The sequence below is a fragment of the Excalfactoria chinensis genome, chromosome 21 (assembly GCF_039878825.1).
Source record: "Excalfactoria chinensis isolate bCotChi1 chromosome 21, bCotChi1.hap2, whole genome shotgun sequence".
Taxonomy (NCBI): Eukaryota; Metazoa; Chordata; class Aves; order Galliformes; family Phasianidae; genus Excalfactoria; species Excalfactoria chinensis.
Window position 1 is genome coordinate 3291385 of NC_092845.1, and position 16017 is coordinate 3307401.

Below are 16017 nucleotides of genomic sequence, written 5' to 3' on the forward strand. Positions count from 1 at the left end.
TTGTTGTTCTCTTTGCTTTTTGCTTCAAAGAACTTGGAAAATATTGTGTGTGTGTATATATGGTAGAAGGAGAAAATTGAAGAGCTGAATTTGAGCATTGCATCTTCGTAGAGGTTTTCTCTTGGTAGGGAATGAACGGTGTGAATATGCTAAATGACCAACAAAATGGGTTCAAAATCACTTTTTTCTGCCTGTGGGGCTGAGAGTTGTATTCCTTTTGCATCCATTATTAAACACCCTGTCCTTGAAAGAAGCCTCGAGGCCACAGCTTTTCCTTATGAACTTTAATCTCTGATATCTATTATTGCTGTCTATTGCTTGTCTGTCTGTCTCTAACGTCATCTATGTCTTGATGGCAATGGCTGTTTGGATGGGGGGAAGAGGAGGAAGGAATATGCTGAAGGTGGAGTAAGACTTGTGCCTGGCTTCTGGCCTTTCAAATGGAAGTCTCTGATTGTGGCCACTGTTTCCCTAGCAAAGGACTTGTTCCTTCTTGGTCCGTACTCTTACACACTACTCTTGGCTGAGGGTCAGTAAATAAGCCATTTTGTCATTTCAAAGAGGACTTGATTGTCATAATATCATGTTTACTGTTGTAGAGAAACTGTTAGTCAAGGCTGGAACTGGTGATTGAGCACCTGGTGAGGGGCTGTGGCTGCCCAGGCAAATTATTTGCACCTGTGCTCCCCAGGATGAGCAGACCCAGTGTGCAGCCCCTCTGGGCTCATATATGGGCCAGCCACTGAAGGGAGAACAGATTTTGGATGCTGTTTGAAAAGGAAACAGTTCTAGTGGTAAGTCTTCTGTTGTCCGTGTGTCCTTTCTCTTCTTCAGCACTTCCAGGTACTGAGATACCCACTAACTTTGTAGTTTCCTGCTGCCTTTGTTTGAAGTATTTGTTCATAGGGAGCAGGGGAGACCATGAGAAGGAATGATGTGAAAATCCAGGATCTGCTTCTCTATTGAAGCAGCATATCTCAGAAAAATAACTTGCTTCCTGTGCTGTGGCAGACTTAATGCGATGCTTAGATGGGATCTTCTATGTGTTTTATTACTTCCTTTGTGAAGCTGTGCTTCTTTTGCAGCTTATCAATATCCCTGTAAGTCTGTGAGGTCAAACTGCATTCTCTGAAGCACTGGATTAGCTTTGTGCAGACTGTAACCTTGCAGAAGGGGCTGTGGGATGTAAAATGGCAGAGATGCCTATAAGGGGCACAAATTCTTTCCCTTTTTAGGAAACAAAATGTGATTTTATATCTGAAGATATCATAATTACTGTAAGTATAGGGAGTGTGTTTTTATTGCTATATCTACCTTCAGAAATCACCATCAGTCCTGTGTAAAAGCCTGTGTAACTTTGCCATCCTCAGTGTATTTTAAGCTGTGCACTGACAGTTCTGTTTGCAAGGCTGCTTTTCTGAGACATGGGGTGATGTGTGGAGCAGTAATAGGCTTCTGGAAGGGGTGAGCATTGCTTTTTATGGATGAGCACTCAAAACAAGGGACTGAGATAGCCTTAACATAACAAAATTGCTTGAGTAATGGCTGTATCTGAATAGCAGCTGTATTCCAGATATATTTTGGCTTCTGAGAACAGAATCCTTCAAATCCAGGTAGACTAACTCCAAACAGTGATTATAATGTTAAGTTTGCAGAATGTCTGGATGCTCCCTTGCAGATAAACCACTGCTGGCTTTGTGCTGCCAGCCTGCAGAGCTGCCTGGCTCGAGGGAGCTGTGCTTTACACAGGTTTGTTTCGTTAGCCAAAGAGCATTGGTTTTGGTTCTGTGTTTGCTTATGCACAGCTGGCAAGGAACATAGGCAAAGCAGTTTCCTTGCTTTAAAGGTCCAGGGATGGCTGTGTTTGGTGGATTATTTGTACTTCATAAAATCATATAATGTACAGAGTTGCTAGGATCGAGTCCAACTACAGTAAATAATATCCTACTATTACAGTGGGTAACTCCCCACACAGGGAATATTTTACCCCACATGTGACAGTAACCAAGGCTGCAATTTTCTAGAGTCTAAAATAGAATGAGGGTAGAGCTTTACCACTGGAGTAAAATTTCATTTAATTAACATAATAAATACAAAAGGTCCAGAAAGTACTTCCCATTTGGATACTGTGTATGTGGATACAAGCAGGTAGGGTAATGTATCAGGCTGGATTTGAAGACCAAGGAGGTGTAAAGTTGTTCTTTTGAGCTGATTTTGTTATTTATCTTCTAGGGAAGTGGTTAAAGTTGCTGGGGGGCGGCTGTGTAACTTGTTAGCCAGCTGCTAACTTGTATATAAATCTACAGCCCAACAGTAATGAGGAGTGAAGTGCCTCAGCACATTATAATGCTGCTGCTCTATATTAGATCAGAATATGTAAGCTGTACCCTCTATATGAGATGAGATATTTCAGACTGGGTATGGGGAAAGGTTCCTTCTGCCTGAAGGAACTATGGGAGGACTATCTTACACTTCTGCTGTACATCTGCTGCTGTGTCCATGAGCCAAGAAGTCTGGCTGTGTGTTGTGGGATGCGCTGCTCTCTGCTTAGATTGTCTGCTATCCAAGGCAACCTGGGTTATCTGCAGTGCAGCGTAGGCAAACTTCTGGTCCCTGGCTGCAGCTTTGGCTGCTGCTCTATTCATTTATACCAGGTAAGATGTTTCCCAAGAAGGCTGCTTGCCATCTGGCTGCAGTCTGTCCACATCATGTAAAATGGGATTGCTAACAGTTGTGTGCTCTCAGGTGTTAAAGAACAAACACTGAGGTTTGCCAATGGTTGATTTAAAATGGTGATAGGATGGTCGTAGTTTGCTTTGAGAACAAATGGTGTAGGAGCTCAAAGCTCTGAACTGGATTACGAGTTGAGGGGTTCACTGGGTTTATGTTGTGGGTTTTGATAATCTGTGGTCATTCATCTGCTGGAAGCTACACATCAATTCTCTGGTTATACTCTTTGCCTTATGTTTCTAAAGGAGTATATGCTACTCTTAACCCATTTTTTTTCCCTTTGATTATGGTGGGCTATGTTGACCTACTAAAAACAGTCCATTGGCTTTCTCTGATGCAGATCAAACAAGTCAGTCTGTCCCTGGAGACTTGTCAGGATAGGACAGAGCGTTTCTGATAGAACTAGAGCTCGTGTAGTAGGTTCTGCAGTGGACTGTGGTGAAAAGACACAGATATGTGAGAGTTTCAGGCTGTTACCCAGGTTTTTGACTTGATTGCAGTTGATGAGAACTTTGGTGTCTGAATCCCTAGGGGCATGTTTTTATGAAAGGGAGAATTGGTCTGTAGTCACCGAAATAAAATGATGTGCAAAAGCAAAGAAATTAGATTGGAAAAGAGAATCGTATATCAATGCCATGAGTGTTATTTCATCTTATGGTGGATGAGTGATACCTCTACTCAGGGGTGATCCTATGCTAGAACAAACATGATTACCCATTAGCCTGGTCTAGATCTGTGTCTCATGTATGTAATCCTAGCACTCTAACCTTTTTGGGTCTGGAAACAAATACTTATTCTCCCAAAGAACTGTATGTATGCTGCAGGCAATTGAGGAACATGCATGAAATCTGACCACCTCTAAATCCATTTGTAAGTGGAGGTAGTATAAATATTGAGACCTCTTCATTCAAACCAGCTCCAGGTAACAATGAGGGATTAAACTTGTTTAGACACCCTCATAGCACAGCAAACCCTTATTATGTTGATGCCAGGTTTTATTTGTAGTTTCCCCATCTGCAGCTGTTTAGCTGTTCTGTTTGTGTGGGGGATGCTGCTGGCTTTGCAGCCTCGTTATCATCATCGTGCCTTTAAATCCCTTTAAGATTGTATTGCAAAATCCCACCTGATCTGGGAGATGAGCAGCGCTGAGCATGGATTGGAAAGCAGAGGGAAAGGAAGATCCCTTCAGAGAGGCACCCCTGCTTCCTACCCTGCAGCCAGAGGAGGGTTAACGAGGCACACCGCTCCTGTGCGAGCAGCGTATACTTGGCAGCGAGGGATGCGCTACAGTGCGAGGGGAGGCATGGAGCAGCTCCCGGCTCTGTTGGCTGGCTGTCACTGACCTCACACCTCCAGAACTGGTGTCCGGTTCACAGTGAAGGGTCCCCTCCTCCCCAACCCGGATCCTGTCCCTCCGGGGGGATCGTCTGCTCGCACGGAGACGTCGGGCTCCAGCACTGCGAGGCGCTGCTGCCGGCTGATGAATGAGTGCCCTCTGAGCAGAGCCAGGTAAGAGCCGTGCTCCTGTTGCCATACTCTTGTCCCCGTGTGGCTCAGGTGATGCTGGGAGTCCCTGGCAGTACTGGGTTTTGATGGTCTGTGGGAAGCAGATACATTGCTAATGGTTTAGCATGTGGGGGATATAATAATCGAGGTGTTTGGGGATAGATCTCTCTCCTCTGGAGGTGTCTGGGAGGGGATCTTGTGTCATTTTTGTCTGGTGTGTTTCTTCCTTGGAGCTATGAGGTTACTGCAAGTCAATAGTAAAGCTATTAACATGGACTGCTGGAAGAAGCTGTGATGGGGAAGATCAGCTCATGTTCAGAGAGAGAAGGAATTTGCTTACTTTCCACTAAATTTTTATGAGTTTTAACTGTCTGAGACTCATCTCTGTGAGTCCCAGCATTAAAATACTGAACACCACGTAAGAATGGAAGTGGTGTCCCATTGCACAGGAAGGATGATATTTTCACACAGTATATTTAGCAACACATGGTATTTTCTGGACCTCCTGGATATTGCAAAACACTTCAGCAGATAGTGCTTCAGTTTTAAAACCAAGCTCTCCACACCCTGTGCTGATGCTTCTTATTCCTGTAGGTATTTTTTTATCTCCCCCTCTAATTTCCTTTCTTAGTTTATTACCTATGAGCTTTTCTTTAAGTATGTATTCTTAAGCAAACACTTCAATCTGCAGACTGAGATGCAGCATGTTGAATGTGAGTTTGCTGGATGCAGCAGGTTAGTCCAGCACTCTCAAATGTGAGGAGAGGATCAGCTTTCACAGATAGCTCTTAGGATGAACTGAAGCAAGGTTGTGAATATCCTGTGTAATTCATTTCTATACACGTGTGACAGCAGGCGTTATTTAGAGCAGTAAATGATCCCATCCTTGGATGGGAGCGAGAGCGGAACTGAGCAAGGATTTGGGCCACACTGGTTATTGGGTGGATAAACTCAGCTTGTAAAACGTATGTCTTTCTCAGAAGCAGACATCAGGGCCTTAAATAGTGACAGTGTTAATCTTTGCTGCTGGCTGGCTGTGCTTATCTCAATATTAGCCAAGTCTTTTAAAGTGGAGGGAAAGAAGTGGACACGTTAGAAATGTCAGCCCTGAGTGGTTTATGTGGGTTGGGTGAATGCAGAAGTTACAGACTTCATAATAAACCATTGGAATTTCAGACTCAAAAGCAGGCACAGGTTTGATCCAAGGTAAGGCAGGCATTCCCTTCTTTTCTAAGTGTTTTTGTTACCTAGTTTGTGACCTAGATGATCAGTACCAGCTGTAATGCTCACCATGGGATGCGAACTTAGCAAGTGAATTCTGCAGCTAACTACTATTTATGGAAAGACTGTGCTTGCTGCCAAAGGGCAGAAAATGCATTATTCCAATTAATTTGCATCTTGAAGTCTGAATCTTGGAGGTGACCATGTTGTTCCCTGCAAGTAACCTTGGCTGCGTGTGAAGTGCAACCCCTTGTAGTCAATACTCTTAGTGTATATTTGGCTGCACTTCCTAAAGCATTTCGCTTAGAAAAGACAAGGAATTCATAGTTGGCTGTTGGCTGTTAAATACTATGCTTGTAGTTAGGCTGTGACATGCCTATGTTGGAGGTGAATATCAGTGAGTTCCAACACTTGTTCAGTATCACCTCTTAGTATTTGTAAAGTACCTGTTGAATTCTGGATTCATGGTTAAGGAAGAATCTTAAATGAATTTGGGATTGGGCAGTAAGGGAAAACAGCAGCAGGGGAAGGTTCTGTAGGGAAGCAAGAGAAACTAGACTTAATCCTAACTGACTAATCCTAACTATGCATGAGTTTTCATGGCATGTTTTGTTCTTGGGATTAAAAATAAGTTGGTCTACTGATTGTAATGCTGTCATTGACAGCGTGCATTTGTTTGGCATGCCTGTGCATTATGTTCAACAAATACTCTGGTACACATTGTTCTACTGTGTTACAGGGCTAGAATGCCTCCTGTTTCATGTGCTGTCAGGTCATGCATGCTGCTTTCCCATGGACTTGTGAACTGTGCATCATCCTCCCAGTCCCAATACATACAAATGCTTGTTGCACCATTTACTTCACATCTGTCTCAAATTGCTTCACGCACAACATAAACACAGGCTCACTAATAAATGACTCTGGAAACAGAAGTGTTTTCAGAACAGCATTGCATGCTGCAGTGAGTTCCTACAGAAGTGAGATGCAGCATTTGAACTCTGTGCTCTGCTGAGTCTTGACTGGGGGAGCAGGTGCAGGGTGAAGTTGAAGCTAAACCCTGAATTTCTTCTTTAAGTGATGGAAGTCAGTAAGCAGATCGACCTGGGTCAGGTGTGCAGTCAATAACTTGGTACGTATGCTGGATTTCACAGTGTTCTATGAGTTGAAGTTAATAAGAGTGAAACTAATTATGATCCTGCTATTGCAGTCCTGTAGTCTGCATTCGAGCTCTTCTGTTGATGACATCTATGGCCCAGCCTGCTGTTCTTATGGAAGATGAGCAGTGGGATCTACATTGAAAGAGGAAATGATTGGCTGGTTAAAGAGTTAGCATAGGACTCCTGGAGGTTTGAGCTGTCATTGCTCCATTGCTGGCTTCTGGAGTGACTAAGCATGTCACCTCAGGTCAGCCATTGTAATGGTATGCTGATATGAGTGTCTAAGTACTGTGGATTGTGTTAGCCTTGCTGGTCCTCAGCTTCCAGCAGGCAAAACAAGTGTGATACCCTAGAGGGGGTCGTAGTGCTAAATAGAGGATGGAGAAATTCTGTAGTTGCAACAGGAGCCAGTTAAACATCTTAGGTAGTTAATAAGCTAGTTTTAATTGCTTTCTGGCTAGCACTACAGTTCCTCTTTCTGTTCCAGGGTGCAAGGTATAATTTTCAGAGGTCACCCCTTTTGCTTGTGGTAGTGTGACCAGTGACTGCCTTTGAGGTGTCCCATGTTGTGCACCTTAGCTTGGGGTGTTTTCAGACTGCATGCAGTGACACTGCTGCGTCTGGATGGAAGACTTGCCTTGAAAACTCAAAAGGAACTGGTAGCCCTGCTTAATGCTGTGTCTTGGTGGACTTTGCTATGATATAAACACACCTTCTTTTACCTGTGAGACAAATGGATCGTGTAGGGCTAATTGCCTCCTGTCTGTGCTGTGCTGGAATGAAGAAGCATTGAAAATGCTCTTCAGAGATCATTATGATCGTGTTCAGCCCTGGTGTGATCCAAGAGAAGCTAATGCAAAAGAACAAGCTGTCGTCTCCCCCCGTGGTGCTGCACTCATCATTGTGACACATGACACAGTAGAAAGGGCAAAGCCCCGTGAGCTGTGGGACCTTGCTGCCCTTTTGGCCCCTTCAGCAAAGAGGGAACACATCCCAAGAGGAATGGTTTACCTGATCTGACAGGCCTGGTTTTCAGGCTAACTGTATAAAATGTGGAGCAGAACATGCACAGGGAGGGAAGATGTCTTCCCACGTGCCTTGCTCATCTCATACTAAACCAACCAGGTGGCTCAGAAAGAGAAACTGCTGTTTAGAGAGATCTTAGCTTGTGGTAAGACGGAGCACAGCTGGGTAGAGAAGTGAAACCAATTCTTGATGTGCTGGTGTAGGCTGCAGTGCTGATTCAGTGTGAGATTTCTGCAGCTTTCTTGCATACATTACCATTTCTAACTAGGTCACTGACAGTAACTATGCCCAGCTAGCAGGCCTGGTGACTGCAGTGTAGCCACATGTCCCCTATCTGTGGATTTGAACTTTCTTTTTAGCATCTCTCATGCAGAGGAAAACCACCTCAAGACCAGCTAATGCCTGGTTAGTTGGCTGGGTTGGGTCCTAGGAGAGAGGTGTGTTGTTTTCCCCACTAATGATTCCTGATCTTTTCACTTGGGAGTACTTGAAGAGGATTTATGGGTGCTACAAAGACAAGGAGTTTGAACTAGAACAGGAGATGGAGGGAGGTGGGTGAGAGAGACTTGTTCCATCTTGGGTTCCTTGGAACGGTCATTTAAGTACCTGTGGTTGTTTATATGCAAGGAGCAGTGACTATGGGGCTTAACACGATCGCAGTGTGTCTGTGGTAGAGCTTAGACAAGGCAGATAAGCCTTGTTTTCTTTTGAGCTGATAAGCACCTAAACTAGGCATCAGCTACAGCTTGAGTTTATCTCTACCTGCTGAGCGCTGGTACTGTGGAGTCAGTGATGTGGTGAGGTGGTGCACAGGGTGTCTGTGATCCTAAAAATAGGACTCTGTGCCCATTAAATAGTGACTGTGAACAGGGGAACAAATGGGCTTTAGCCCTCGGTTGCTCAGAAGTCTGGAATCTTCCCTTCTGATGCAGTTCTAAGGAAATATGAAATATTCACATGCAGTTGTGCATCAAAGCAAGGAAAGCTTCCTGCACGTTCCCTCCTCCTGTGCTGAGACTTGAGTAAATCAAGTATTTACCAGTAAACAGGATGAGAAACCCAGCCAAAGGTATGTTTTGTGCTTGACCCCGTCATCTTCTTTCCTTCCTTTGCACAGTTTTAGGACTACAGCGTCTGATACTCATAAAATCAAATCAGGTGTTACCAAATGCTGCAAGCCCACCACTAAGTAATGTCCCTTAAGACCATAATGTCCTTATGACCCTAAATAATGTCCCTTAAGTGCCAAGTCTGAATGTCCCCAAAGTACCTCTTAGGGTGGTGACTCCATCTCCCTGGGCAGCCAATCCCAATGGATGATATCTCTTTCTGGGATGGAATTCTTCTTGATATCCCACTTTAAACCTCAACCTCAATATGTCCTGTTGGCACACCTTTCCTCACACTTCCAATCTTGGTGCTAAGTTTGCCTGCTGTGCTTAAGAAAAGCCTATTTAGTGTTATGAGTTTACCCTGCAAACATGTGTTGGAGGGGGAGAGAGTTCTCATCCTGCAAGATGTAAATGCTTGGTTATGGACTCCTTTGGGTCACTGTCCCTATATGTGTTTATTCTAAACATCTTGTGAACTTTACTTTAACGTAATAGAAATGTCAAGGCATGTCTGTAAAAGAATCCCATAGACATGAAAACTCTGTTTTCTAATTCTTGCCTGCCTCAATGTGAATTGTCATTCACAAGCAGGGATAGAACTGGGACTTGCTGTAACCTCATCCTGAGTGTTCAGAGCTTCTCTACTAAAGAGCAAGAATTTACTGGATTAGTAGAGATTGTGTTTAATAGCTTGCTAGCAGTCGTGTCAGCTTTTGTACTCAAAGAGAGCCCATCAATCTACCGGGTCAGGATTACCAACAGACCTGCTGTGGGGGAAGAAATTTCAGGGCTTGGTGTTTTGACCGCACCAAATAGTTGTTTCTTTACTTAGGGTTTAGAAAACCCTATTGGGAAAGTGGGCGGCAAGATGGAGAAAATCAGCGACTCTGCATTACTCCTGGTGTGTGATTATTTAGCGTGATGTTTTCCATGGTTGCGTCCAGCCATAATGAAAAGCATGGGAGAGACTGCTATTTCCAGTAACCAGTTCCACCCTTTGTGCTGGGAAATAGTTGTAGGGTAATTTGTTTATGATCACCAGGGTGGAAACCTCAACCTGGATCTAGATACAGATTCTACAAGTGACTCTAATTCTTACTTGTGCTACAACCCAACACCCTTCTTCTACCTTTCCACCCTGAAGTTCAGTTGTGTTATGACTGAAAGAAACCTCTGCTTAATTCCCTTAGTTCATTTTTGTCCTGTTATTCTGTGTTTCACACTCCGGAGACCTCTTTTAAACAACTTGAGTTGCGTGATGTTTTACCTTATGAGTCACTGCAGTCTCTCCATAGCTGTCATCCAGCCAAGATGTATGCATTCAAACTTATTAATCTAGTGGAGAAACTGATGAATTGGGTGACTCTTCTGGAGCATTCTTTGCTTCTTCAGGTTTCCTTTTATCTTCAGATATTTAGACTTCCCTGGCTCTGAGGGTGCCCAATAGTTGGACCAGTATTTAATGCTCAGCTTTGACTGGTTGGTGAGATAAAAATCAGTAGGCTAGAGAAACAAATGCCTCAGCTCAAGGGAATTTCTACTGCTGAGTTACTTGGTTCTATGATGCTTTCTACTTGGCAAAGTTGCCTTGTTTTTTTTTCAGCAATGTGTTAGCTTACGTTACAAAATTAGTCACCGAATCTGTGCCATCTTCATTGGCTTTCATTCTAATTTCTATATCATACAGCATAGGAAACCAGTGTACAATATTTGTCATGAACTTCTCTCAACTGAACATCTGCTCTTCCTTGTCCTTGCCAAAGAAAGCATTAGGGATCCACGCTGGATAGGAAAGAAGATTAAAAAATACCCTGTTTTGAGTTAGAGCCGTCTGTCAAAAGGCTTCTCCTTTGTAGCATGAATGAGTAAGAATGAATGTGACCAGTGTATATGGAGGCTCTGGGCTACCTTGGTAGCCCAATGAGAGAGAAGCTCCTAACCTTATAATGAGACTGTGGTACAAAGGCAGTTTTGATCTCTCATTTAGAAAAGCCAGATGAGGGCAAAATGGGACATCAGCCCTAAAGGTTTTCTGTTGGAGCTTCTGGGAGGCAGTGCAGCAGTGTGGATTTGTGAGCGTTTCTGCCCATGCCTTGCTAGGAGACTCTCTGTCTCCTGTGGGTTTTGGCACCTTCTCAGAGCTGTCTGTATAGCTCAAGTCAGGAGGAGCTCTGTATTCATGTGCTGCCTCTGAGCTGAGGAGCCCATAGAGGTCTGGAACATCTGCTCCAATTCAAAGACTGTGCAATGTTAGAGCTGGAAGAAGCAGTTCAGGTCAGTGCCTTCTCTGACCAATAACTGAAGGGAACTGAGGCTGAACAGAGTGAGCTGCATGGTGTGGCTGACCAAGTTGGTGTGTGGGAAATGCATGCGAGTTAAGGGTCATCCAGTGAAGAAATAACTGTTCTTGTTATGTTTTCTGGTGGCTGACATTGCCTTTGAAGGCAAACCTCTTTTTAAACAGGTCTAGTGTTGTTCTGCAGTCAGTGGTCTCCGTTGGTTTCACTGTCAAAATGTCAATTAGTGCCAAACAGAAAATCATCTTCAATTTGGAAATCTCTTGAAGCACTCTGGGTCAATATCCAGCCCCTTGAAAAGCCTTCCCAAGGAAATGTGGCAGTTATTCTCTTAATGCTCAAATGCAGAGTAGCTTTCATGTGATTTCTTACTGAGATGCTGCAGTGTTTCCTTCAATCCATTAGTTTTAAGAGACAATAGCGTTTAACAAGTGGGTTTTAGCTTTGTTTTTAGCTTCCCTTTCTCCCATTCATGAATTGTAAGTGTAGGAATCCGAGGAGCTTGACAACGCTGTCATGTCAGCCTGTCATTCTTCTGTGATGCTTATTGATGTATTTATTTCCTGTTACTTTGTGAAAGCTTAAATGAAATTATTCTGGGCTGTAATTTGAATGTCAAGTGTAATTATTGCTGAGATGATCTGCTTTCTAGTGCCCTTGACTCTCTGGAGACATCCCTTCATCCTGAAGAGTGAACAGAAATTGAGACGAGGTTGCTCAAGGCCGACACTTGTAGTTTGTGTCCACAAGAGAGCATTCTGCTTTCCCCATTTGCTGTGTGAACAAACTTCACAGAAGGGTATTTAAATTAGTATTAAAGGAACTGTTAGAAGCATGGCAATAACAAATGTGTGTGTTGTGGCGTAACTCTGCAGTTAGCCTCAGGGTAACCTAGGGTTTATAGCAGCAGCCTGGGGGTCAGCATCTCCAGGGTTGGTTGTTATCTTTAGATGGGCAGTAGTGATTGGCTCAATGGCTGCACGCTTCTCCTCTATCAATTCCCCATTTCAAACAAATAAAAACCCTAAATCCCATCAGCAGCAACAAGAAATGTTGAATGGCTTTCAGTTCATGAACACATTTCAGTATCCCACGTAACTGTTTGCATGGATCCTACGGCCTTCTGTCCAATATGTTAGTACCACAGAAAAGGATTCTGCTGCAGTAGTTGACAGCTGACTGGAAAACTACCCAAGGGTGTTTAGATCTGCTTTAAAATGGGAGCTGGGCATCTTCATCTGTTGCATTGGTTTATGAGAATGGCAAAGATGCTCATTTTCAGCCTCTGTATTGAATAGAGAACACACATGGCTTTGGAGTTCATAAAACACATTGACAAATTGGCAAAGCATTTAAGGGTCACTTGAATTGCTGCTTTTGTGATCCAGGAGTAAGAAAAGCTTCTGAAAGTATCTGTTCCTTTAAGTGTGTGGGGTTCCTGTTCCTTCTCTGGCCTCTTCCAGGCTGACTCCAGACGGAAAATGGAGTGGAAAACTAATCACAGCAACATAGCAAATCCATGTTAATAGTTTTACTACGAGCTTGCTCAAAGATGTGTGCTGCAGATGTCTTTAAATATGAAAATGAATTGGGTAAAGCTCTGTCAGTGGCAAGTAAGCTGCTCTGAGTAACAGCTTGGCGTATTCAAATCCAAATGTGCTGCTTCCAAAATGTCATGAAAATGTATGTGTAGTATTTGACTGTCTGTGTGCCATCTGTGTGTGTTCTAGTGAAGCTCCGCAATAACTTGTTAATCGTTGCTGTGTTGTTCCTTTCTTTAGCACCCTCTGATCGTTAGCAGGATTCCCAAGACAATCGTATTCTTAGGGGTTTCGTTCAGCTAGATTATTATGGTTGGATCTCACACATGAAGAGGAAATTAAACCATGAGCCCTTGCACTTACATGAGTGTTTTGGACTGAGGAGTGATCTTATTTGTTATTGTTTTTTAAAGGCATGTTAAAGGGTGAGAGCGCAGCTATGTACTGAGAATATAAACAAGAGAATGGAATTTAATGCATCAGTGTTGGGCAGTAATGAAGTGGTTTGAGGAGAGAAAGCAGGGGAGAATATAATGCTGGCAGCTTGGGAAACTGGTTAAGAACTAATTATGCTCTGACTTTGCAGAGCTTCTTGGTGTGGCAAGAAGACAGAACAGCTCTGACAGAAGATGTATTCAGAAGATGCCCACAATTTGTCACATAAAAATGTTATTAACTTCCATTATCTTTGGGAAGGAGAGAAGCATAATTGCCCCACTGCTGAGAATGTTTTAACTTCAGACTGTCCAACGCTGATGTCTTATACATATTCATACAATGTGTGTGACTGTGTGATTGGCAGTCCAAGATGAGCAAGGTTTGTTTGTGCTTTTGAGATGTGAAAGTGGTTATTAGAGCAGTACAGGTGTCCATGGAAGCTGCGTTGCAGCATCGTTTTATTTGATAAGTGTTTACTTAAAATTCATCTCTTTCACTCGGGTGTTTGTTCCCGTTCACTTCAGCAGTTCTTTGCTGAAGTTGTTTGTCTGAATGGAAACCAAAGGCTGCAAGAAGTCAAGACTTCAAATTATGAGCTGAGGCTGGGACTGGTTCTGGTTCTCCTTATAATGACAGCCCAGGTTTCAGCTTTGATTCTCTTCCAAATCATCTACTTGAAAACAACAGATTTTCAGCTCTGACCTCTGGGCTCTGTTCCAGTGAGCTGACGTTCACCTGAGCTTTTGATGCTATGTTTTAAAGTGGGTTGGATTTAAATCCCTGCAGTGGAGAAAGCTGTATTCTCCAGGAAAGCAGTAAGTGGCCAAGCTGTAAAGTGTGGGGGAGAGGATTCAGTGGGATTTACTGAAAGATAGACAAGGAAGGCTCTTCCTGAGCTGTAATGAGGGAATTTGACATGAAGAGTGTGAAGTTTTGGCAGGCAATGTGAGGAATGTGAAATAGAGGAAAGCAGGAAGAGGTCAGAGAATTGTCCTGGAGGGATGCAAAAAGAAAAACAGGGTCTGGAAAGCTCAGTGCAGGGCAAGACCTGCTGTGTGCCTTGGAACTCTGATCTGGTTAACAAAGGCCTTGCTGTATGTTAATGTAATAAAAGGGAGGAAGAGCTCTGAGTGCTTTGTATGTAGTCTGTCCTGCCCTGAGCTCTGCTGGGGGATGTCTCAGCATTGCACAAGTTCAGGGTATGGCTGTATGGGTTAAAGTGAGTCTCCAAGATTGCGTTTGGAATCAAAACTCCTTCTGGTTAAACGCAATGAGAGGGAGTGGAAAAGAGAAATGAAATGGATGAAGAAAAGGGGACATTTATTTCTTCAACTCTTTGCCTCTCATAACTGCACAAAATGTTGCTTTTCCAATGGGGGACAAAGCAGCCAGATGCTGAGAGAACTCTGACTTTTCAGTGGGGAATTTGAGGCTATTTAATGTTTTTATAACATCTCCTGCTCTTCACTTATCTTTGTGAATGCTCCAGGAGAGGTTTGGGTCTTGGCTGAGATTATGTTCCAGTTTTACAGCTAGGGAATGGAGGAGCAGATAGTCAGCTGCTTGGACAGTTTCAAATAGACAGCATTAAATAATAGATGAGTTCAGTAGACTGACATGTGCTGATTAAGAATGTTTCAATATGTTTGCTTTGGCTTCTATCTATTCTAATGCTTATTTCAACTTGAGATAGTATATATATGGAAGGAGTAACTGCATCAGGCTCAGACGCTCTGTGCAGCTGAGTCTTACCTGGGGAGACTTGACTGCAGTCCAAAAATAACATGTTTTGGTATGATTTTTCTCTTAATTTGTGAAGAAAACGGGAGTTTCTGGGAAGTTTCTCCTGAACTTAGCAGTGGCACGGTGTGCTTACTGTAACTGTGCCTATGGGTAGATGTCTGTGTACATCCCAGGCTTGTGGCACTGGGATCACCTGCAGCACCTGACCTCAAGCCGTCCTAGAGCTCTGTGCTGTCAGGTTTTGGTGCCAGCTGCAAGGCAGCAGATGTTTGGATGATGCTAACCTGGTCTGCATGGCTCCTGTTTTGCACAGATGACAGTCACCTCAGTTCCTTCCCACACAACCGCCTCCTTCACCTCCTCTGACAGTCAGGGCTCGTTTCCATGGAGCTGTTCCAGCCATACCTTAGGAAACCTTTTTTCTGTTCCCCTATAGACATCATTTGAGGTTTCCATGGAAACCTTCTGAAGGAAGGCCCACGGTATCTTAAGCAAGTTAAGAACTTGGTAAACTCCATGTGTGCTCCGAACACACATGATGGCAGTGTTCACTGCCCGATTCGTTATTCTACCTTGTGTTAGATGTGTTGAAAAAGGCCTCAGGCACTGCCTGACTTAGTCAAGCTCAAGCTCTGAAAGTTAGTTTTCTATTAAAAATAATGATAATAATAACATAGGAATTTCTATTAATGAATCAAATGGTGTCATGTTGTGTATTTGAGGTATGAAATTATATCATTTATATGTTTTTGACTAGTGTTGGCCTTCTATAAAGATAGGAGTGGACTGAAATAACTGTGCTGCATTCATCTCCCGGCCCCCCAACCCAGTCACCTGCATAACCTCAATTTGGTCTGAAAAGAATCATGTGGTTTTTAACAGAAACTACTGATGTTGTGTTTGTGCTGCTTAGGTCAAGGGTTAGAGGGTTAGCATGTCCTTTGTGTGCCTGCTGTGCTTTAGTTCCATTTGCTCTTCAGTTGATTGGGTTGTGTTGGACTGATTTTTAGATCCTATGCAGTGACTTTAGTATAGAAAGATACTTTGAAGAGTTCTAGAGATAGTGAAGATGCAAAAGGAAAGTGTGTGTCACGTCAGTGACTGGGAAGTGTATTTCAGTGGTGCTCACCAAGAGGGAGATGGGAGGGCTCGACTGATGACTCATAAATAGAGGGGAGGCAGTGGAAAGTTTGAGTTTGGCTGAAGTGCTGTGAGTGTCTGGAGGTGGATTCTCAATTATTGCATT

The 16017-nt window shown here is 43.4% G+C and overlaps 1 protein-coding gene across 3 annotated transcripts in view; it reads left to right on the forward strand.

Moving 5' to 3' along the window:
* The first annotated feature begins 3922 nt into the window (after nucleotides 1-3922).
* Nucleotides 3923-16017, forward strand: part of GRAMD1B (GRAM domain containing 1B) — a 95039-nt gene continuing 82944 nt past the window's right edge. For 2 of the 3 annotated variants that reach the window (XM_072354901.1, XM_072354902.1), the window contains exon 1: nucleotides 3923-4239. Coding sequence is in view for 1 of the 3 variants with exons in the window: in XM_072354903.1 (XP_072211004.1) it covers nucleotides 4211-4239 (29 nt within the window). In the remaining 2 variants the exon portion in view is untranslated. The remainder of the gene's footprint in view (nucleotides 4240-16017) is intronic. The other variant, XM_072354903.1, reaches the window with a different exon arrangement.